We start from the raw sequence: 23,744 nt of genomic DNA, 5'->3' as shown, positions 1-23,744 counted from the left end.
CTATGGTGACTAAGGGATGAGTCCCCTTGATGACCCCAAGGCTGTGACTGGCCTTATCATGGCCCCGTCTCGTATGAGGGAGGGAGAAGACAGGGAGAATAAACCAGGCCCGGTGACCACCTATGGAAAATGAGGGAACAGGAGGAGTCGAGGATGACAGAGTTTGGCCTGGTCGGCTGGGCGAGAGGCGGCGACGGGGACCCTGGGGGAGGGGCAGGCTTTGCATGAGAGCAGACGGAGACAATGAGCTTGGCTCTGGAAACACTGAGGTGAGGATGCTGAGGAATATCTATGCGGAGATGTCCAGAAGGAACGAGTTCAGAAGAAAAGTCTAGGCTGAAGGTCAACCTGGGCCCCACCAGCAAATAAATGAAATGCAAAGTCATGGAATAAAGACAGTCCCTCGAGGAGGGGCCATTAAGTGGGAAGACTGGATGCCCCAGAGATAGGTCTCTGGGCAGCATCAACATTTCAGAAAGGGCCCCGGATGGGAAGCTGGCAGAAGACCCTGCAAAGGGGCGGACATAAGGGCGGGGGCAGCCAGGAGAGGCCAGAGTCAAGACAGAGAAGCAGGGCCTCAAAGACGAGGGCGCAGTTGGGGGCGTCGATTGCTGCCTGTGGTATGTTTTCTGTCTTTAGTCTTTTGTGTGTGGTGGGGGAGGGGTTGATAGAATTATATAGGTTTCAAGTGTACGATTCTATGCTACATTATCTGCGCATGGCATTGGGTGTTTACCGCCCAGAATCAAATCTCCTTCTGACACCGTATATTTGACCCCCTTTACCCCTTACTACCCCCTTTCCATCTTTATCCATTTAAAGAGTTTGGACAACAGCATGCGGTCACACCCACGTTGTGTGTTCAAGGGGTCACCATGAGACAGCACGTTTGGAAAAGCCGGCATAAACCTGCTTCCTCGGAGGAGCGCCCCTCTCGGGTAAGAGCGTCGCCTGGCCTCCTCCCCGCCTCCGCGGGCTTGGCCCTGTGGGCTGGGGGTGCTCATCCGGGTCCTGAGCACGGGGGGCGGGGCCAGGAGCTAGGGCAGCAGGTGCGGCCTACCTGGCACTCTCGAAGGTGGCGGACGCTGTCTTCTCTACAGCTCCGAAGCCAACTCCGACGGCGAGGCCCTCTGAAAGAGACGCGGAAAGAGCGCGCGGGGTTAGGGGTGATCTTCCAGCGACGCTCACTGCCGTCACCGCGTCAGCGAAGGGTGCAGTGGGCGGCCACTAACCAAAAGTCCACACGGTGGGAACCTAAGCCGGGCCGGCAGGCAAAGGCCCGGCGACCAAATCTAGCTCACCGCCAGTTTTTGTATGGCCTGCAAGCCAAGAACAAGGTTTACATCTTTAAGTGTTGAAAAAAAAATCAAAGTTGGGATATTTCGTGACACATAAAAGTTGTATAATTCTTGCATGCATAAACCAAGTTTTAGTGGCACACAGCACTTGAAGAATTGTCTGTGGCTGGTTCCGCCCTCCATCGGCAGAAATGAGTAGTGGTGACAGAGACCATATGGACCGAAAACCTAAAATACCTGCCACCTGACCCTTTACAGAAGGAGCTTGACGACCCCTGACCTAAACAGGCAGTGTTTTATTAGCTCATGAGCAAGACGCCCAATGGTGACATGGTGACCCAAGGATGTCACTGCAGGTGTCTGGCGAGCCATCCTCAGATGGTGGAGACTGTCACAGTCTACTCTGAGGTGGTGTGGCTGGGGTCCGGCTTGGAGCTTAGGGATGGACGAAATGATTCTCCAAGTCCTGTCCAGTGGGGCTCGTGCACTTGCCAAGTTCACCAACACTCTGACGGTGATTAAAAGTAGAAGGAAGATGCTAGTCCACAAGTATCTGACGGAGACGTAAGGGCTACGGAAAAAAATAATGGAACTGTCCCAGTGGCCTGGGGCCAGTGGGGCAGAAGCATAATTAAGGCACTTCCTGACATCCATGGGGGACTTCAGCCTCCACCCAAATAGGAAACAGAATTCCCAGCATTGGTCAGGCTCAGGACCAAGGACTTTGGGGCCAGGAGGAACCTTCGTTATGAAGAGGGAAGAGGGCAAGCCCACCGAGTGAGGAGGGCTTGTCTTCTTTTGGGATCCACTGTCTCTCTGAACTAACTCCCTGCTGTCCTTGTGTCCTGCGGAGGGTGGGCTAAGGATACAGGATTGTAATAATGACTCCAGGAGGCACCGGGGACTCCAGGAGGCACCGGGGACAACAGGCCCCTGGGGCTTGACCTGTGTTAAGGGGAGCGAGTTCACCTGTGACCCTGTCTGGTTCACCCACAGACAGACCTGCTATGGCACCAAGTGTTCCCTGTGCCTCAGTCTCCCTGCTGGGACCTTGTGGGGTGACTTTGGGCACCAGAGGCTGCTGGTTGAGAATTTGGGATTCTGGTGCCCCACCAAATATCTTTCCTATTTCTCATGATGACCAACCATGGAATTCAGAGTCCCAGGACTTAAGAAGTGGAGGGAACCCCAGAGACCATGAGGAATGACTGGGTCACTGGCAGACTCAGAAGCCAGGCGGCAGCCCAGAGGCCCCAGGCCCAGCCTCCCCTCGTGCATGACTCACGCCAGGGCTGCGCAGAAGCCCCGAAACACCCCTTCCACACTCTCAGCCCAAGTGCCAGCCGAGTTAACATGGTCAAAGCCACCAGGCTTTTCAGAGTGAGGCTTTAAAATGTTACTTACTGTTATTTATTTTTAAGGCTCCTGGTGACAATTCTTAATAAGGGCTGAGTCTTCAGTCAGTCTTTCCTCAGATGACTCCAGGTTCCAAACCTGGCCTCATATTTGAGGTCTCAGCCTCTCTGCCACCTTTCTCTTGAGAAATGGGGGGGGTGCTTTTTACACCAGGCCCTGAGCTAGGGGCTAGGAGGTGAGAATCGTCACCTCCACCCTATGGGTCAGAGGGGAAGGGCGAAGGGGGCTCTGAGAGGCCAACTGGGCTGTGGTTCTGAGGCCCGGGCTCTTCGCTCTCCATAGCTAGTTATTCCCTTCCATTCTCTTCCAGAAACGTCCCCAAGGGTAGAAGCTGTGACTCCAGAGAGGGGTCTGGATTCCGGTTCAACATTTTCAGGTTTGCCCCATGCATCTGACGAGCTTCAGGAAGGGGTGGGCGAGAACGGTGTCCCGGGGGCAGTGTGAGTACAGGTGAGAGCTGGATTTCAAGACGGGCTGCGATGGGCTGTCTCAGGGTTGCGGACACCCTTTCCACCAAGGGGGGCAGCCTCTTTCCGTGCAGCCCCGGGAGCCCAGGAGCTGCCCACGTCCACGGCTACGTGAGAGAACACTGGAGATGCCTCCATCTGGACACCTGCTACCTTTGGGGAGTCCAGTGTTTACAAACCTACTGTTCTCAAGATTGTTCTGAACCAACACAGCGGAGGCCACAACCCACTCCCAGGGCAAAGGACACTGGGAGAGGTCAGAAGCTAGGGAGGCACTCGGGGTGTTTCCTGACATGAGAGGGACAAACCCCTCCCTTTGAAAAAAAATCTGTGTTTTTTCCCTAAACCACAAACAACAGCTGGTTGGCTCTTTTGTTAAAGATTTTGCTCTAATTAGTGGTTTTAATGTAAATGATAGTGCAGCTCTAAGCAACAGGACTCAGTAATTAGCAAACTAACCCTTTCGCTCATTTAGCTCCCAGCCCAGCACAATGATTTACATAAAGGGGGGGGTAGAGAAAGGGCCTGCCCAGGGTGACACAGCCTCCCCCGCTCCCCAACCCCAGTTCGCTGACCTTGGCTGTGGCTCTCTCCCAGGTGGGGACAAAGCCAGGGCACTGTCTCTCTGCCTTGGCCGTGGCCTTGTGTACCTTGGCCCTCAGGCTCTGCGCTGGGTGGCAAAAGGGCAGGTCCCTCCTCCCTGCTCTCCTGGGGCTCTAGGGGCGGGAACCACGACCCCCCCCCCCCCCCCGCGACCCAAAAGCACATACTGCCAAGGGAGGCAGCCATCTCTCCCTGTGGTTTAGGAAGGGGAAGAGGGGGAAAAGGTCACGGGGGAAGAAAGGGGAATTGTTATCGTGTCTGAAGGTGGAGAAAGACCTGAGGCCAAACTAAGGAGAAACCAAGACGAACTCCACGCGCGGGAGAACCGATACCAGGGGATTTAGGAAGGCACTGAGGACCCATAGACGGCAGCAAGAACCCCCTGGGTGGGAAAGGAGCCGAGGAAATGCCAACCGGAGCTCACACCCCAGGTGTTCGCGCACAAGTGCAAATGAGGAAGGTAATTATGACAGAATCCAAAGTGACTGGCGTGTTATTAGCGAGCCACGCCTCTGTTCACAGCTGCCACCATTAACTCAGGTGCAAAGAGGGGGAGACACGCCAGGAACCCGGTGCCAGGAGTGCAGCGGGGGGCAGGGATGGCGGGGCCTGGAGGGCAAACAGGGCGATGGGCGCCAGCGCTGAGCTGCCCCGTCCAGCCCTCTCCTGCGGCGGGAAGGCAGGCGTGTCTGCCATCGCCATCGCCATCGCCGCATCCCTCCTGAGTCCCCCCCCCCCACAGGACCTGGGCTCGCACCTGGGATAACAGCCAAGGTCCTTGTGAAAACCAGAGGACAGCAAGGACGCTTTGCTCCCAGGGCGATGAGCTCAGAGCAGGCTTCTCACCACCGCGTCTGTCACGGGAGGCTGGCCCGCGCCCCTGGCCTCTGCCCGCTGGATGCCGGGCACCCGAGAGCCTTCGGAGCGCCAGCGAACGCTCTAACCACTGAGCACACCAGCCAGGGCTCACTTTTTTTTTAATTGGCAATTATCTTATTAATTTTAAGGAACTCTTGCGTATTTCCCGGTTGCTCCTTTTCGATTCCGGTTCGCTCTTGCTTTGCGGACACGGTCATAGCCACTTCAGTCTGCTGAACGCTCTACCGAGAATGCTCGCAGTCTCATCTTTGGTCTCCGGGGCGTGTGTTCTCCCGGGGACGTGGTCCTGTTTATTTCGGTCCTTCTTTCCCACTTTCTGGGTCTTCCTCGAATGTCTGGTGATCCTTGCCTTTGGGAGTGTATCCTTGGACACGCTAGGTAGCTAGACAGGGCCTCTTCTGAGGTTGCACAGAGCTGTCTCTCCAACAGGCGTCTCCGGCAAATCTAACATTTCATTTCATAAGGTTAATTCTTCCACTCGGCAGTGGGGCAGAGGGGGAGAAGGAGGGTTGAGGAAGAGAAGAGGCGGGTGCGGGAATGACAAAGCTCAGCGCCGTCAACTGGGAGACTGCGACACCACTGCAGCGCTGAAAATCATTTAATGACATGTTCTGCACACGGCTACTTGCTAAGCTGACACAGGCGTGACGGGCAGGGGCGAGGGGGACACCGCTGGAGCAGGAGGCAGGAGGGGCAGAGCCTCTCCGGGGAACGGATCCGCTCTCACGGGTGGGGGAGCTCAGAGACACCCCCAGGGACGCAGCACTGGGAGGAGGGAGGAGGAACCTGTGCAGAGGTGAGCACACACCACCCAGGGACACGGGTTCACACGTGTGTGGATGGAAACAGGCCGGAAAGGTGGCCCAAGTAGGGGAAAGTCTGAATCAGTCGTTTAAATGCTAAAACACTGGACCACCCATCCACAAAGCCCACCTTATTCTATCCATGAGACACCCAAGGGGGGGCAGGCAGGGCCCGTCTGTCTTAAGAGAAACTACTATGGTAAAGCTGTACCTGCCCAGGCCAAAGGGGCATTTCCACAGTAGAGCAATGCTGCTCCCCCAAACTGCCCTTGGTTCATCCGTAACAACTGATGTGGACGCCCTTGGGGGGCAATCACAGGAGTGGTTACGGGCACTGGGTCATTAGGAGGGAGGTAGCTTTCCTTGCAGTCTCAGCCCCTTCAATGCCCCACATTCCCTAGGGTCGCCCCAGGATCTGTCTTGTGCGACCAGAAGAGCCTCAATGACAGGTCAGTGAGACTGTCCATGGCCGGTGGGGCTGGACAAAGCAAGGGGGAGCCAATGTAAGCTCCAGGTGTCCTGGAGGGCATGTTATCACCAGCCTTCGGTGTTCCAGCTCAGGAGTGTGGGGCTGATCCTGAATCTTGTCAAAGCTGCTTGACGTATCTGCCATTTGTAGCCCAGACATAGGAGAGGAAATGAATAGTGGCAGGAGTCAGAGGTGGCTCAGGTGCATCTCTGCAGACCTGCCACAAAGGGCAATCTGTCTAGGAATTGGGTCACTCTGACTGGGGTACCGTCGATGGCACGCAGAGAGCTGTGCCCAGAGCTCTGGGGGGCTGGGCTGGCCACAGCTGGGGTGCTTTCCTTTCCAATGAAACTGCCAGCAGTATTCCTCTGCAGATACAAGCTCATGAAAGCAAGTCACCACCAGCCGGCTATTTTTTAAGCTGGTAATGACATATTTGTCAGTTTTATTCTTATCTCGCTGTCTAAGGCTTCCCCAAGGAGAGACTGTTTTCCCCTCCATCCTGCAAAGAAAAGCCTGACTCAGAGCTTGACCCAGTGCTGGTAGAGAGATAATGAAGGTTTTTCATCAACCTCCAGAGCCCAGACAGCACCCGGACACCAGTCGGCCTGGCTCCCCCCCAGTCGGCGGCGAAAGGGTGGGCAGGCGTCACCGCACTGCTAGCTGCTCCTCTTGGCAGAAGAGGCCACGGGGGCTCATGGTGGGATGTGGGTTGGGGATTTAAGAATGAGGGTGGTGCCCCGTGGCCTCGGAGCAAGGCCGGGGAGGGTGTCCTAAAACCTGCCCCACCAGGTCGAGGTAAGGTCTGAGGGAGACCGTGTACATGAAAGGTTTCCCCAACTATAAATCACCTTCCCTTGTTAAGCTGCAGTAAAGGTGGCCCCGGAGGAGCGTGCACCCAAAGGGGTCTAATCACAGCCCCTCCTCTCGCTGGGTGGAAGAAAAACCTCATGCTTAGTTCTTTTAAACGTGTCTTCCAAGTAAACGCAGTATTTTCCCATCCCTTACCCCGTGGGACGGGGTGAAGGCGCATGTCCACTCCCTGGGCTGCAGGTGAAGGGGGGCTGATCAATGCCAGTGACGCCCAGGAGTGACAGACCCACCCGTGGCCCAGCATGGCCTCGGCCTCCCAGCTGCTGGCCGGGGCTGTGCACTCACCTGAGGCAGGAACTGGGGTCAGTTTCTCTCCCTCTCCCCCACCGGGCCTGCCCGCTCCACCTCTCTGCACCCCCCAGCCTCTCTAACGCTGGAATAAGGCAGGGCCACTGGTGCAGCCGGATCCCGCCAGCCTCTGGGGGATGACCGGGTGGGAGCCAGCTGGGCTCCCGCTTGGCTTCTAGATGGAACTTCTCGAACGCCTCACCCCTGGACACTCTTCCCTGCTCACCGCCCTCCCTGCCTGGCCAGGGTTCACGCTGCTCGCCAGTAGCTGGGACTCAGAAAAACACTTAAACCCCCGGGGGTGAGATTCCAGAGCCCGTGATGCCCAATGACCCTCAGCCCTGAGTGGCACTCGTCTCTCCAGGGCATCTCTCATCCGTGACACAGCAGAGCAGAGGTTCCCAACCTTTCAAAGCCCATTCAGCACACACAATGGAATATTACTCGGTTTTAAAAGGGAAGGAAGTCATGACACATCCTACAACAAGGCCGAACCCTGAAGACATTATGCTGAGTGAAACAGGCGGTCACAGGAGGACACACGCCGTATGGGTGCACTTACAGGAGGCCCCCAGAGTAGCCACATTCACAGAGACAGAGGGCGGGGCAGGGGGAGGGGAGGGGGAGTTAGTGTTTCATGGGGACAGAGTTCAGTCTGGGAAAATGGAGAAGTTGTGGAGCTGGATGGTGCCGGTGGCTGCACAGCAGTGCGACCGTGCTCAACGCCACAGGACCGTGGGCCTAAAACGGTTACAGTAGCAACTTTCATATTATACTACGTGTTTTACCACACTCCAAAAATACAGGTACAACAAACAACACACACATCTGCTTGTTCAACGGAAAACTTACACCATGTCTAATATGCGGAAATTTTAAATGCATTAGCTCCTTGATTAACACAACACCAAGGAAACAGGACAGAGGCCTGCCTGCTTCATTCCCAAATATCACCCCCAACCCTTGACCTTCTTGGGGAATCCCTGTCTAGATAAGACAGGCTGTGGTGAAAACTATGGGCACCCGGGGACAGGGGTCTGCTCTCGACGCCTTGGTCACCCGACAGCACTGAGCACGGTGCCCACACTGACGTGTTGTTGAGTAAATCACGCAGCAAGTTCACCGGGAAGTCCCAGATCTGGCCACAAACAAAAGGATGGTGGTGGTGTGTCATTCTGGCTCTTGGCCTCAGTTTCCTAATCTGGCAACGGGTTGTGGCAAACGATTCAGTGTTTCCCCGGGAGGCCGATCCCCCTAGGGAGCAGCAGGCTCCTCGCATAACTAGCAGCCCATCAGAATTCAGCACCGGGCCGCTGGACAGCGCTCACCGGCGGCTGGGACAACCCCTAGTCTGGCCTCTAACTTCTCCCTCCCCAACTCCCGGCTCCCACCCCTGCCCCCCATCTATCCCAGGGAGCACTCAGGCTCCTGCTCCCTTCTGAGGAAGCCTCGGCAAGCGCACCCAGAGCTCTGCCCACCAGTTCCAAAGTGACTGATGGCCCCAGTAAGGACCATCACCACATCCCGTCACCAGTTGACTGATCATGGGGGAAGGGGGCTGGGCCCAGTGCAGGACACGCAGTTCTTCTTAGAGAACATCTTTGGCTCATGTAACTCTTCTTAGAGAACACATCTGGCTCAAGGACCTCCCTCCACGTTGCCCTGACTCGGAACTGTGCCAAGGTCAGAGGTTCCTCCCCAGCCCTCCTTCCTTCCCCCTTTCCTTTCACAGGTGCCAGGTCTGCACCGCAGGCCAAGGCTCCCCCTGCCACCTGCTGCTCCCTCCTCTAGATCCAAACAGGCATGTCCCCCAACCAATTTCTTGCACATCTGATCCCTTCCTGGCCCCTGCTCCTTGGAGGACCTGAGCTGACACACCATCCCACTGGCCAAAAGAGTGAAACGCCCAATAAACACCCTGCAGAGCAACCTGTGCATTTGGAGGAACAGCATCTGTGCATCTGGGAAGAATGGCAAGAAAGGCCTTCAACTGATTCAGACCTTACAGCTCACAGCTCACGGTCCACAGTATTCATTCAACAAACAGGTGCTGACCCCTGCCGATGGCCAGCACGCGCAGACCCTGCACTCCCGAGGCAGGCTGGCGTTCTCGCCCACACTCGGCACGTGAGCAGGCCGCAAGGGCTTGTCATAATGTACAATCTGGTTATAATCAGTGATGCCGAAAATAACCATCAACATCATGTAGCGTTTACCATATGTCAGGTATTGTTTTATATGTTTAATGTGCTGCTCATTTTAAAAGAATCCTGAAAACAGCCCTACGCTTTCAGGAACGGCGAGGAGCCCAGGAGCACAATGTGCCCCGGGAGCCACTGGGCATGTTGTGACCGATGGGAGCTGACCTGGAGGAGATGGGAAGTCACAGCACATCTAGCCCTGAGGCTCACCTGTCCCCGAGAGTCAGAGCCTCTAGGCTGAGAGGCTCTGTGGTCTGACGGACTATCTTTAAAGTTTCAAGCAGCCACCTGACCCCCCCCACACACACCCCAAACGCCATGAGGGATGAGACTCGACATCGGTAACAAAGCCCAGGGCTCAGACTCCTCACGGGACCAGACTAGACTGTAATGTGTCCACCAGCCTCGGCCGAGGCCACTACAATCTTTAGAAGCGAGGGAAATCAATGTGCAGTTTACAGAGAAAGTGATTTTTCTCCCTTAGATCTCAAACCATCTGGGAAAATGCAGCGTCTCACATTGTGTTAAGTTTAAAAACGCAATAAACGAGCCACCAGAAAAAGAAATGGAGATGGTGTCAAAGGTCTGGGGGGGGAAGGAGCAAAAGCGCGCTCTCACCCTCACTCCCTCTCCCCGAAAAGGAGGGCTTACCCCCCCTGCCCAGCGCCCCTTTTCCTGCCCCAGTGAGGGCAGCTTTCTTTCCTCCCGACCATCCCTCCTGCTCCCCTCCCACCCCTCCTCATTGAAATGTGCCCAGACATTCCTTTCTTCTTCCAGGTCATTCATTCACCTGGCCTGGCGACACCCCCGAGATGAAAAGCTGTTTCCTGGACTCCCCTCCTCCGCTTGAGCCCGGACCGTGGAAGGGGCTGTGAGCCGGGCCTCCAGGAGGGCTGAGCGGGGCCGTGTGCAGCGGTCACTGTGGGACGGGGTGGACTTCATTCCCCACTCCCCCCGGAACCTGCTGCCATCCCTCCGCCCAGTGAGGAAAGTCATCGGGTCGCACCCTTCACGCCGCATCGGTCCTTCCTCATCGCACCCAAGCACTGTCCCGTTACCAGCACATCCACGTTCAGGACCTTCCGGGGCTCTCCAGCCCACCAGCACCCCAGGTGAAGCACAACACACATCCTTGCCCTTCCCTGTGCTCTGTTTTTAATATACAGCGCTCCTCTCCCCCTCCCGGGCCTCTGAGCTCCTCGGGGCGGGGGGCCGCAGCCCTGCCCGGGGATCTTCTACATCTCCGTGGCCGTGGGAGCCACACAGGGCGTGGCTCAGGGCAGGCGAACGGATGAAGGACACAAACAAGGGCATGAAGAGAAGGGGAAGGAGAGAGAAAGAGGCCCGTGTATCCCTGGATCCCAGCCTTGGGTGGAGAAGCCACGCCGGGGCGCGATCGGACCGTCCTGAAGCTCACTGAGAGGCATGCTTTAGCCCTAGGCTGGACGCTGCTTCAAAACGCATCTCACAGGCAAGGACGGGCCACTTTCTCCATCGCGCACGCGTGGGGTATCTCGGCGTGGCGCCTGCTGCTGGGTGGCACCGGGCTGGCCATAGCTCCGAGCCCCTCCATACCCACGACAACAGGACCTGAGCAATGTGACCACCACTGGCCTGCAGACCCAGAAAAGGTTTCAGGCTTAGCCGTGAACAAGGCAGATGCTTCTTCAAGGAAGGGTGGGGGCTGGAGACCACAACGCCGACTTCCACAGAGCAGTTTGGCCCTCCGATGGGGCCTGTACAGGGAGGCACCTCAATTTCCTATCAGCCTGGGTGTGTACTTAAAATTTTAGCCAGCCCTGCCGGTGTGGCTAAATGGTTGAGCGTGGACCCATGAACCAGGAGGTCACTGGTTCAATTCCCAGTCAGGGCACATGCCCAGGTTGCAGGCTCCTTCCCCAGCAGGGAGCGTGCAGGAAGCAGCTGATTAATGTTGATGTTTCTCTCTCAGCAGTGTTTCTATTTCCCTCCCTCTCTCTAAAATCAATAAAAACTTTTTTTTTTTTAAATTTTAGCCAAAGACCCAGGGATGATATTAACAGCGATAAGTGCTGGTGGGGCCAACTTGGAAGCCAGAGCTGCTTGGCTTCCCACTGACCTCTCTGGGCCTCCAAGTGTCTCCAGTGGCAAGATGTCACAGAATCACTGCTGGTCTCTAGACACTCTGCGGTCCTCACACTGCATGGTGACCTGGCCTATGGAAACGCAAATGAACAAGGGTGCTTGAGTAACAGCCGGCTGGAGCCAAAGGAGGGGACAGACAGGCTCGTGCCCTCGGCAAGGACTCAGGTTGCTGCAAGGGAACGACTGCCACTAAAATCTCCATCTTCTTGCTCCACTGAATTATGCCTGGCTCCTAAGAAATTTATGACTTGGGAGAGCTGCTGGCAGCTTGCCCTGCCTCCTCAGAAGGGCTTGGTGACGACTTCGGGTAGTAAAAGCGCTAGTTTCCAAGCAACCAAATAACAGGTCTTCTGTTATAGCTCTGTTTTGCAAAACAGTCGCTCCAGAGCAGCACGTAATTAAATGGGCCAAGGTTGCGTCTCCCTGGAATGACCTGAGCCCACTAAGGTACCGCTAAGACCCCTTTTCACCAAGCAAAGGTAAACAGACCAGTCTGACGTCATGCCTAGCGGGGACTCCCAAACTTGCATTAATTGGACATGTCAGTTGACTTAAGAATCAAATCAGTAAGGCAGTGGACCCAATCAACTGCTGACGAACAGGCCATTTCGTGGGACCTACTCCTTTGTTTAAAACATTTCAAAGCTTCTTTGAAAAGGAAGCAGGGGCCCCTGGCTTGAGCATCTCCCAGCTGCCTGGATCTAACCATATACACGCACCACCTAGGCTAGAGTGCTTTATTCTTCCTCCTAAGCCTAAGTCAGGGGCACATCCCATGAGCCTGGAGTGGCTTGGAGCTCAGAGAATGCCACCTTCTCCCTCCTTTCCCTCTCCACCAGGCTCGGGCATCGAGAAGTTCTAGTAATAGGCTCAGGTCTCACCTGGCCTGCTAGGTAAGAGGAAACGGGGGTGAGGAGAGGGAGGGATTTAGTTGGCAGGGAGCCTTCTCAGAAAACTATAAACTGCACAAGGAAATAATCTACTGTATTGGATTATCTCCCACAATTCATGTCTACCCTGAACCTAAGAGCATGACCTTACTTGGAAATGAGGTCTTTGCACATATAATCAGTTAAGAGGAAGTGACAGTGAATTAGGGTGGGTCCTGAATCCAGTAACTGATGTCCCTTTAATAAGAGATGACACACAGACACCAAGAACAGAAGGCCATGTTCGCACAGTTCTGCAGAGATAGCGAGACTTGTAGCCTGGTCAGCTGGCCTTGGTCGCAGCCACCGGGCCGGCCACACTGCTATGGGGGCCACTTCTGCCTCCTCGGCACCGGCCACCACGGTCAGCACGCACGCTCCGATGGAGTGAAGCTCGGTTACTCACAACCACAGCGGGAGCCAGGCTAATTAACACGGTTTGTCCTATGGCTGAGGGTCTACCCTAAGCACTGACATTTTCCTTTATTTGGACAGAAGTGACCCTTAAAGGCGAGCCTCGTTTCCCTGCATCCTTAATTTAATAATTTCTGCACTGAGGACCCAGAATCATCCCAGAAACATTTATTACCACGTGAGGTCACCAAACACGATGGTCTCCATCATCAGGAGGCGGGGGGGATGTCAGGGCCTCATTAGAGCCACCCCATCTGGTCTGTTTACGGAGGTGGCGTCTGCATGAATGACATATGGCCATCGATTTTATGTCCTGCTCATAATCTCTGTGGCATCTGCCTTCTTATCTCACAGTTGTCAGGAGGCCTGCTCTTAAAGGAAGCAATGAATTTCTGGACCTCAGGTCACATTTACGTGCAAAGTTAGGGGCACACTGCACAGAAAGGAGAGATGGCATCCATATCATCACTCAACCCAGGTCAGGGACAAAAATCCGAGCTCCCTCATCGGGATCCCTCCAGGAAGCTAGTGGCTTTCAAAGTGGGGTCCCAGATCAGCAGCATCAGCATGACTCAGGAACTCGTTAGAAAAGCCCCATCCCAGACCTACGGAACTAGACACTCTGGGGGTGGGGGACAACCAAGCTCTCTAGGTGACCTTGATGCCTGCTCAAGGTCAAGGGCCACGGCACTAGGTCAATAGCAGCGAACACGCCAGCAGGGTTTCCTGTATGTCAGACACAGTTGTTAAGTGCCTTACAGATATTATTTCATTCAATGCTCATGGAAACCCTGTAATGTGGGGGCTATGATAACCTCTTATTTTACAGAAAAGGAAACTGAGGCACAGAGGTTAGGTCATTTTTATAAGGTGCTTTGACCATCTCCTGTTCACCTGGGAGTGAGAGGGAGGCCTCACCCTAAACAGTCTGAGAGGAGCCAAAACAGGACCCCTGACACTGGACAGATGTTGCAACAGTGTGTTAGTCACATGTACTCACAGCCGGGGAGGGGACGCCACAGACCACGCAGGTCCACCTAGGAGTTGTACTCAGGAGCAGAGTGAACCAGAAGGGGCCACAGGAAGCAGGCTCCGTGCTGATGACAGGAAGAGGTGGCTCTTGATCCCCGAGGGAGGATGCACCGCGCTTGTTTGGATAGTCCTGCCGGCTGCAGGGAAGTGAATCCATTAGGCTGGGGACCGGGTGGGGTGCTGCCGGCCTGGCTGATAGGAACCTGTCCCACTCTGTGTGTGGGGAGCGTATCTGATGAGACCAGAAAACTCAGCTTGAACTACGGGGCCCTTTGAGGCTCAAAGACGTCAGGGCAGCACAGAGAACTTCAGGCTCTCAGACACACAAGGTTGCAGGTGGGACGTGGTGGAGTCAGGATTTGAACCCAAGCCCGTCTGTTCCAGAGCCCTTGCTCTAGGCCAATTGGCATTCTATCCTATCTCCCACTGCCATGCACCATGCGACACTGCACACGCTGTCAGGACTCTCACAGCCCCCCCAGGGCCAGCGCACCTGCTGAGGCGGCTCGCTGGGACGGGGCTGTGAGACCAAGGTCAAGGTCTTCCCCCACTGAGGTCACTGCCCCCTCGTGCAGCCGCACCCCCCACTGCAAATCAGTGAGGGCATGACCTCCATTCAGGGTGCAGCACACACGTGAGCATGCTCTGTCCTGTGTGCAGTGCACGCGTGAGCAAGTTCATGGGTGAGCAAGTTCACTCGCGAGGCACGGAGCACGGACTCTCTACCACAGCTGTGCCGGGCGCCAGGCATGCAAACGCAGCGTCAAAACAAGACTCAAAAAGCCCTCAGGTGAGCAGGGAAACCAAAGTGTGAGTGGAACGTTTGGGGAAAGTTACAAAGAGCCTTATTTTCATCTCAAGATGTTTAGGCTGCATCCTACAGGCTCTGTGAGTCAGCAGGGGCCTTCAGTGGGAGACTGATAAGCATATTTTCCATTTTAGGAAGGTAATTCTGGAGGTGGAGTGTGGGGAAAGCTAAAATGAGGATGTACAGCTAGGCTTCCAGACAAAAGGCTGCTGTACAGCCTGGGAGAGAGAACTGGGACGGTCCCCGATCAGACACAGGGTCACAGATTCCCAGGGTGCCACCCAAACAGGGGCCACAGACAGGCCACAGAAGGCACACTAAGAAACCCTGTAGCTGGGCGAGCATCTCCAGTTAGCCACAGGCCCCACCCCTCCCTATTGCCTTTTACTACCTGGCTGGCCTTATTTACATGAGCTGCCTGGCCCGCCAAGGCATTTATATGTGTAACCCCTGAACTGAACAAATTTTTTCTTTGACATAAAACAGAGGATCTGATGAAAGGATGAACTGTGTAAACAGATAAAGGAAGACAGGATTAAGGGTAACAGATTTCTCCCTTTTAGGGGGGACGCCTGCCGACAGGCACAGGGTTCTGCCTGAACTGATGGAGGAAGATGGGAAGAAAGGGAATAAGCAGCCGTGGTGCACAAGCTGTGCTTCTCCGAGTCTCACTCCTACATCCCCTCTAAACCCCCGCGGCACGGCCGGTAGGAGCAGCAAGGCCTGCTCTGCAAACGTGGGCCAGTCCTCTGCGTGCCCCACACTGCGCACCCCGCCCAGGTGAGCTGCACAGGCCGGGGAAGGAAGCTGGAGAGACCCGCCGTCTTGCCTCCAACAGGTGACAGCAGCTTCAAAATCTAGGTCGCTGTGAGCGCCCAGCTGTGCCTGCAGTTTGCGGCGTCCTCCTGGAGCGACTCGCGCATCCCGGGGAAATGAGACTGCGCCTTGGAGCTAATGGCAGCACCTGGGAATAGTCCCCACACGCTGCGCACAGGGTCTCGGCGCCTCCTTGAAATTCAGAGGCTCCTGCTTCCAAATGAAGCATGACTAAAACCCCTTTTACTTCCCACTGCTCTCGAGATGAAAGGCAAAGTACTTGCGGCGGTCCCCGAGGCCCTGGTGCCTGTCCTCACCTCCATCCCTGGCTTCACCTCGATCTTCATGCAGCGTCAAGTTCTTCGGGACTCTGAAAGCTGGGCGCCCGGGAGCCTGGAGCCTCCCCCGTGGGCCCGGCTCGGAGCGGGGCGTCTGATGTGCTTCCCGATGCCTGCGAGCTCGACGGCCGGCCGGTTTCGTGAGGACGCGTCTTGGCGAGGGTCCCTTTCTCACTCACGGGGCTGGCACTCAGGAGACCTTTCCCGGTCCGGAAAATTCACCGGCTTCATTTTGGGGACACTGTCATTCTAATGTCCGTTTTCTCCTTCTTGCTGGAATGCCCAAGGGCAGGGAGCTGATCCCCCGGGACCCATCGCCCGCCTCCTCCTCCTGCTAGGCGGGCTGCCTCCACGAGCCTTTCGCTGTTTCCTTAGAGGTTTCCTCACTTGGCCTTTGAACTCCTGCTGCTTGTCAAACCTGCCCGCCTCGTGTTTAACTTCCAGGAGCTCCTTCTTTATCTGACCGCCCCTTTCCGTTACTAAGAGTGTCCTCGCCCGCTCCCTCTGAGGGAATTAATCTTCTTGTGTCTGTGTTCATGTCGTTTTGTGATCTGCCTTGTTTCTGTTATCTCCAAGTTCGTTTTCGGCTTTTATCTTCCTCAGGGAAAGCACCTTTCAGAAGCCTGAGGAATTTGGGCTGTTCAGTCATATTTAACCCCCAGGTATTTAAAAGCGCACTGGCAGCCCCATGTGGACGCGGCTGGTCAGTGGTGGAAGACCCGGGGGGACTGAGCATCAAGTCACCGCATTGGTGGTTGGGCTCCAAGGCCCATGTCTGGAGGTCATCTGTCTGAGAGCCTTCGGTTTCTCCAGCAGAGGGGCCTTTCCTTTTCTGCCTGGAGGACATGATACACTTACTCTTGGCTTCACCATTCCCTGTGTCCACTGCGACTTTCATTTTTTTACACGTTTTTATTGATTTGAGAGAGAGAGGAAGGGAGAGGGGGAGAGATGAAGAAACATGGATGAGAGAGAAACATCAACATCGATCGGCTTCCGCCTGCCTGGCCCCTGTTGGGGACCGAGCCCACAACGCCAGTATGTGCCCTGACCAGAAGCTGAACCTGTGACCTCCTCCGGGTGCATGGGTCACCCACTGAGCCACACCAGCTGGGCATGACCGTCATCTTTAACTCCTCCTGGCCTCTCCAGCTGGCCCTCTCCTGCGATTCGCTTATCAGATGCCTCCCTGGGTTCGTTTCCCTGGATAATAAAGGTCTGTCCTGCCACACTGCAGGGGAGGTGACTGTTCAGGTGCTGGGTGTGGAATAAAGATCTAAATTCTCCTGATACAGGTGACAGACAACAGTCCTGCTGGCGTCCCGTCTCGTCCCCACGCTGCCCCGGGCCTGACGCCTTGGGCTCTCAGGTTTCCCAGGAGTGATGTAGCCCATCTCAGCTGGCCTCCTAGCTGCTTCCATCCTGCAGGTTTTTGAAAGCTTAGGTGTGCCTCCACTCTATACGTCCATCAGTTACCACTCTTCCATCTGCTTTCCATATTCCAAGCATCTACTGACCCCTCACCACGCCAGGGCTCTGTCCTTGCAGGTATCCACTTTTTAATTCCTTACTGTCATTTTAGTGGGATTTGGGGGAAAAACAGAAACGCATGGACCAAATCTGCAGTGTTCAAAAGAAGTCTGTCTGACCATTCTAAGTCTCTGGGGTTTGGGGTTTTGTTTTGTTTTTTTAATGAAGAAAACACCAGTAATAAAAACCACAGAATACTATGGTGAGAAAATGTCTTTCCCAACTTTGGCTGGTACAGTGAAGCTAAACATATATGCCTGCAATCCCATCGGTAGGTACACACACACACGAGTGCACGTGTCCACTGAAACACTTGTACAAAACATTCGTTGTGGTTTTCTCCAGAGAGCCCCAAACTGGACACACCCCAGTACCCATCCACTGCAGAATTCATAAATGGCAGCGTTCAAATACAATGGAATACGACACAGCTCATAATAACAACAATAATAACCAACGAAGGCAACACACCCATGGATGAATCTCAAAGCAAAAGCCGCCAGATAAGGACCTGAACACATGGTCCGATTGCATTAAATGATATTCAGGACCAGGGAAAACCTATCTGTGCTAAAATAAGTGCCAACAGCTAAAATACGTCACCTCTCAAAGGACGTTACTACCTGGGAAAGGATACAAGGAAGGCTTCCGAGCTGTGAAAAACGTTTTGTATCTTGGTCTGAGTAGCGGTCACAGAAATGTACAGATACGTAAAATTTCTTTGATATTTATTTAAGATTTGTCTTATTGTACATATGTTATAACTTGACTTCAGAACAACAACAAAAAATAACATATCACTGATCGTAGTTTTAAAGCTTTGTTGGAAAAGGTTTTCTGGGGTGGGGGGGGATTTATTTTTTTTAGAAGCCTGCCTAGGCCTTAGAAGTGGGGGGGGGCCTCTGCGCACCCCAGCTGCTGCGTTTGCGATGCAGTAACCAGAACGCACAGCTCAGTCCTTCCTGCTCAGCTCCGCGACCGGAGCGGGGTCTTCGCCAAGTCACACTTCCTCTGAGCTTCAATTTCCTCTTAAAACAAGGGCGTGACCTACATTATCTTTGAGGTCCATCCCAATTCTAAAATTCTTTGACCCCTGGAGAAAAGTTGAGATTTTTTTTTAAAAAAAACCCGAAAGGTATTTATTCTCTCACTTTCCTCCCTTTCAATCAGACACACAATTTTTTTCCTCTTATCTTCCCACCACGGAGGCGATGATAAGCTCTCAGGGCTCGGAGGCCACGTCACCCATTTTCTCTTGCACTCAACTAGCTCGGGGAGATGAATTTAGCCGACGCTATTAGATGAAAGAGCCTTATTTTGCCCTAAAATATATTGGATCTAAAGCAAAGTCTTGTATCTCTAAAGCAATGAAATTACATCCACAATAAAAATTCTATCACCAAAGCTGCCTAACAATCCCAGGCTTTGGAGAGAGTTAGTATTTCTACCAGCCAGCTTAATGGGCCACTGAATAAAGTGCCTCTTTCCTCAGCCCAGACTTTGCCCAGGAAAAAAAAAAAAAGCAACTAAACATACTATGTTTGGAGAGAAAGCTGATTCCCAAGGTCACCTTAATTTTACTGGAGGCCACTTCTGAGGGAAGCCAAGCACCGGGTCGTCAATGTGATGGGCTGGCAGACACTTTCCTTCAGCGTCTTCCTCAAGTTGAAGTTAGCACCACTGTATCCCAGGCATTTTGGTTGCTGTTTCGAATCAGAGCCACAGTGAAAATTAATGTGAACATGAATGATTTAGGACCTAGAGTCTAGGGCTGGATACAATCTGTCATAAAGATGCCTCAACACCTGAATTGCGTCTGTAAGATCGCAAGAGGAATGGCCAACCACACGAGAAGGAGACGTGCTTTCAAGCAGCAAGTGGACACGTGCTGATGAGTGGGGCGCAGAGGGGCGGAGGGGCGGGAACATCACACTGTGCCCAACACCTGCAGAAGGTCCCCCGTCTGCCATTATCCAGACATGGACCCTTGGAAAGCACCCAGTCCCTTGATCTGTAGAGTGAGTCCATTAGGGTGAACTGAATAATTTCCAAGGCCCCCTTTCTATGGTAAACTCTACTATTCTGTGATACATGGATAAAAATTGCAACGATAAACACACAGTCTGCTCCTATAATTCCGTCGTGTGTAATGATTTAAAGAGACACTGTGTTGGGGGGGGGGGGGCAGGGATCTTAGTTCTTTATAAGCTCAGCATCCCTAACCCCTCTTTTTGGACACAGCACTAGGCTTTCCTTTGAGAAATTCCCCACCAGACTAGGCCAGTCAAATTTTCTCTTCCAGAACTGAGCCTTGAGCCGAATGACATGGGGCGGGAAGCGCCTGTTCCGGAGCCATTCTGTCGGCCCTTTGAGGAAACTGTCTAAGCCTCAGCTCACATCGATCACTGTCGATTTTGGACGCCTTGCGACTGGTTTCTGAGCTGTACCCACTTGCCACTTGATTCTCTGGGTTACTTCTGATATTCCCGGTAAGCTCCCCGACTGGATTAAGCGGGCCAGAGCTGACCTCTGTCGCTTGCAACCAGAGAGTCCTGACTGACACAGCGCTCTCTTCCGGTCCACTGTGGGACCGGGACCTGTTAGTTTGTACTTTGAAGTAATAAAATTGAATTCCGTTCAAAGTAGTCTAAAAAACTAGATTTTTTAACCTAATAAGCCATCCCTTTCCTCTACCTGAAACAAGCGGAGCTACTGCACATTCGGCATCATAATCTTTCAGTGCCTGGGAGGACGCTCCAACCAACTGCGCCACACTGGTCAGGGCTGGGCTTCTTTGAAATGACAAACGAAGCCACTGTTACGGGTATTCTGTATATGCAGTCAACCTCTCATCCTAACTGGGATGTCAGGAAGCCCACGGAGGGAGCGGGTTATACGTTGGTCTGCAAAGTCCCACATGCTTCATTCAAGGTCGCCTGCCCACATGTCCGCGGGCTGAGAAAAGTTCCTGCAGGTAGCCGCCCGGCGGCAGAGTGCCGTCTGTTTCCATGACTGTGCTCCCCAGGCTGGATCTGAACTTGGGGGTTCCTCCACCTCTCACAGGAGTGACCTCCCAGGCATGGCTTTGGTCATTGGCGGCAGCAGAGAGTGCGCTTTTTAAACATCACTTCGCTGTTCTTTTGCTCTTCCTTCCCACCCCGGTCCCTGTGCCAGGGAGAAAGCAACAAAAAGTAAAAGGAGCTCGGCAAGAGCACATCCAATTCCCTTTCTTAATTAGAGGCGCAGCGTTCGGGAAGCGGCGGCGCTCTAGCTTGGGGAGCAGTGGCAAATCACCTATGAGAGCGAAGCGAGCGCATTAAGGAAAGCAACGGGGGTCGGGGACCGGTTCCAGGCTGATGGAGGTGATCCAGGCCTGCAGATGGTGGGTTAATTACAGCTGGGGGCGGGGTGGGGGTCCCAGTCCCTCTCCCCTCATAGCTGCGCCTGGAGAAGGCCCGTGTGAGACATAACAAGCCCCACGTGTCCACAGAGCAGCCTCGAAGCCCGTCATCCCAAACTAATGCTCGGAGACGCCTAATGGATGTCAGGGAAGCGTGCAAATAAATAATCCTTTCCCCGTAGCAGAGATTAGATTTCATGCCCCACGGCCCAGCCTGAGCTTATGGAGAGAGAGGTGAAGAACAAAGTTCATTTGCCAAAAGAAAAACTGACTTCTGATCAACTAATAAACAAGTGATTAGTTCCTTGCAAACGCTGGTCTGGGGAAGGAAGAGATTAGCTGTATCGTGAGAGTTTTCTGACTTCCAGGGTTCCTGGGAGCCGTCTGTAGTCTGTCAGATGTAGGAATGGGTGACTGTGGCAGGTCCTGGGGTTCGTTTCCCTGGAACGTGTTAAGAGCAGGTTGGTGCACAGTGAGCGCCCAAAGACAGTGGTTGTGTGGGTGACAACGTCACCACCCCCAAGACAAACAGGAGTATTTCATTTTCAGTCGATTCTGTGAAAACATTACTCCTTATACTGCGCTGGCACCTGTTCCCCTGTCCCTTGTCCTTTGTTCTGCAGACCCGAGGACCAGGTGGTCCTTCCACAACATAAAGTAGCCTATGACACCTGGGCCTCCTTTCTCCAGTCCACAGGGTCCAGTCATCTTAGCCACTGGTCCATATTCTAGCTTCCAGCCCAGCATGCGGGGGTTCTTTCCGCAAGCTCAAGGGCATGGGCTCTCTTCTGTCCTTGGGGACTCAGAGAAGGGAAATCGTAGTCAAGTCAAAACACTGGCTCCAAGGAATGAAACAGGATGGTGGTCCGCTCCAGGCATGAACTTAGAGAGGACGCCTCCATCTCGGTGTTCAGAGAGTACACCGCCTGCTGCTCCTCCATGCTGTGCCGCACACAGTTCAACCCAAACCCACACCCGGCCCTGGGTTCCCCCTGGGCCTCCACGCGTGCTAAAGGTGGAGGACTCCAGGTGAGACACCACAGCCCAGACATGCCGGCTCACCTTCAATTAGCAACAGGTAATCTGAAGCCAGAAAAGAAATAGCTCCTGTGACGTCCCTTGGGCGACAGTAGAGGGCAGATGACAGACAGTGTAGTCGGGTGACAGGACATACGCAGAATCGTAATAACAGCGGGTCTGTTTCTTGTTAGAAAGGACAGGCTCAGGAGAAACTGTCCCCTGCAAAAGAAGCATTGCCTGTTTTCCCTTCTGGACTGTGAAACTGTCTTCCGAGTTACAGTGAGAATTTTATTATAGCCGAAAGGTCATCTGGGAACCAAAGTAAGTTGTTAGGAAGACCCAGCTCCTGGATGTGGCCCCCTCGATGCTTCCGTCCACCGATACTTCAGCACGGGGAAGACATGAACCCTCGTGGCTTCGCCAAGGACGCCCTCAAGGGTGAGTGATGGTGGAAAGGATTTTTTTCTGAATCACACACACCAGAGTTAGGAGGAGGGTGTCTAGGTTTATTGATCACTACCATCTGAAACGAGCAAATAACCATAGACGGAGAAAGAAAAATGCTGCTGCGGTCAAACTCCAGAAACAAAACCCTCCGCCACAAAGAGAGATTGGGGCCATAAGTGAAAACTCGGAATTCGATAAAGCTGAGTTATGCAATAGAGGGGGGCTGAGTTCTGGAGTCCACACATCTGAAAACAAATCAGGATTAAACGGCTGCTTAATTCTGTCTGCATCAGAAAGTGCTCCCTGATATAAACAAACACACAAACAAACAAAAAACCCAAAACCCAACTCCTGTTTTTGTCAACTCGGGTACTAGCTTGGATGTGTCCGGCACAACATATCAATTTGCTTAAAACACACACAGAAAAGGAGAGACTTTTTCCCCAGCTATCAGAGCAGAAATCCTTTACTCTTCTGTCCAGCAACCTGAAGAAAAACAAGGGAATTTGTGGCTGGGTTTCCTTGGCAACCTTATCTTCACTCCAGGCACCCTCTCCTGTCTCTAAGCAACGGGGCACTCTTCAGAAGTACCGGGAGGCAAAACCCAGGCTTATCGGGAGTCCTCAGGGACCAGTCAAGTCAGGGTAGGGCAGCTGGGCCCTCCCAGGGCAGAGCCCAAGGACCACGACCCTCATGGCCCCAGGATCCTCGCCAAAGCCCATACACACCCCACGTGCCCCAGGTCCTCGTGCCTGTGCCTGGGCTTCCACCTGCCCACTGTCCTCCCCTGGGTTTACTCCTCTGTCCTCTGGAGGGGTCGGTGACTCAGACCATGAGCCGGCTTCTCCCGCAAGCCGCACGCCCCGCGGCAAGGTCCTATGTGGCTCTAGAATGAAAGGGGAGCTGACTCCAGAGACCAGGGCACAGGGGGAAAGCTAAGACGCCACTGTGACTTACTGACTTCATAAACAAACGGCTTTGCTGGAGAAAAGCATGTGATTAAAAGCACAGCGGAGCAAATGCCTATATCGCTGTACTGACATTTAAGAAGAGTGGATTTGCGGGGAAAACAGGATTCGGAGATTAGATTCCCCATCCGCCTGACCCCACCTCTTCCCTGACATCTCTGCGCCAGGAAGGGTTTCAGAGAACATACAGAAGGGGAACAAATGAAGGAGGTCTCTGGAAAGGACAGCTCTGAACTCTAATCAGAGCTAAAGAGGGCTGAGGAGGGCTGAGCTCTGCGGCTGAAAGGAAATGGAATTTGGAAGCAGGAGGCGCCGACCGTCGGGCCTTTTAACTGCTGTGTCCAATAATCAGGACAACTGCTATTTACCTGGTGGCTTTAATTGTCGAGCAGGCTCATGCCACAACTGCACTTTATCCTCATGGCACCTGTGAAGCAGGGGGGCGGGGGGTGGGGGAGCAATTAGAAAAATCACAACTTGGAGAAACTGACATACACACAATCACACAGTCGGTTATTTGCAAAATATGACAGAAATGACAGTTTCTGATTCCCGACTCTCACTGGTCCATGGAAATGGGGATCTGGGCTTGTCTAAATTGCTGTAATTCAAAGGCAATTT

The 23,744-nt window shown here is 53.8% G+C and overlaps 1 protein-coding gene across 4 annotated transcripts in view; it reads right to left on the bottom strand.

Moving 5' to 3' along the window:
- SLC39A11 (solute carrier family 39 member 11) overlaps positions 1-23,744 on the bottom strand; it is a 156,695-nt gene that overhangs the window by 37,085 nt on the left and 95,866 nt on the right. For all 4 annotated transcript variants that reach the window (XM_081162810.1, XM_081162811.1, XM_081162813.1 and 1 more), the window contains one exon: positions 1,061-1,130. In XM_081162810.1, coding sequence (XP_081018936.1) covers positions 1,061-1,130 — 70 coding nt within the window. The remainder of the gene's footprint in view (positions 1-1,060; positions 1,131-23,744) is intronic.

Source organism: Miniopterus schreibersii, assembly GCF_964146895.1.
Source record: "Miniopterus schreibersii genome assembly, chromosome: 16".
In the NCBI taxonomy this organism is placed as follows: Eukaryota; Metazoa; Chordata; class Mammalia; order Chiroptera; family Miniopteridae; genus Miniopterus; species Miniopterus schreibersii.
The sequence above is the reverse complement of the archived record's forward strand: the minus strand, read 5'-3'. Positions and strand labels throughout refer to the sequence as shown.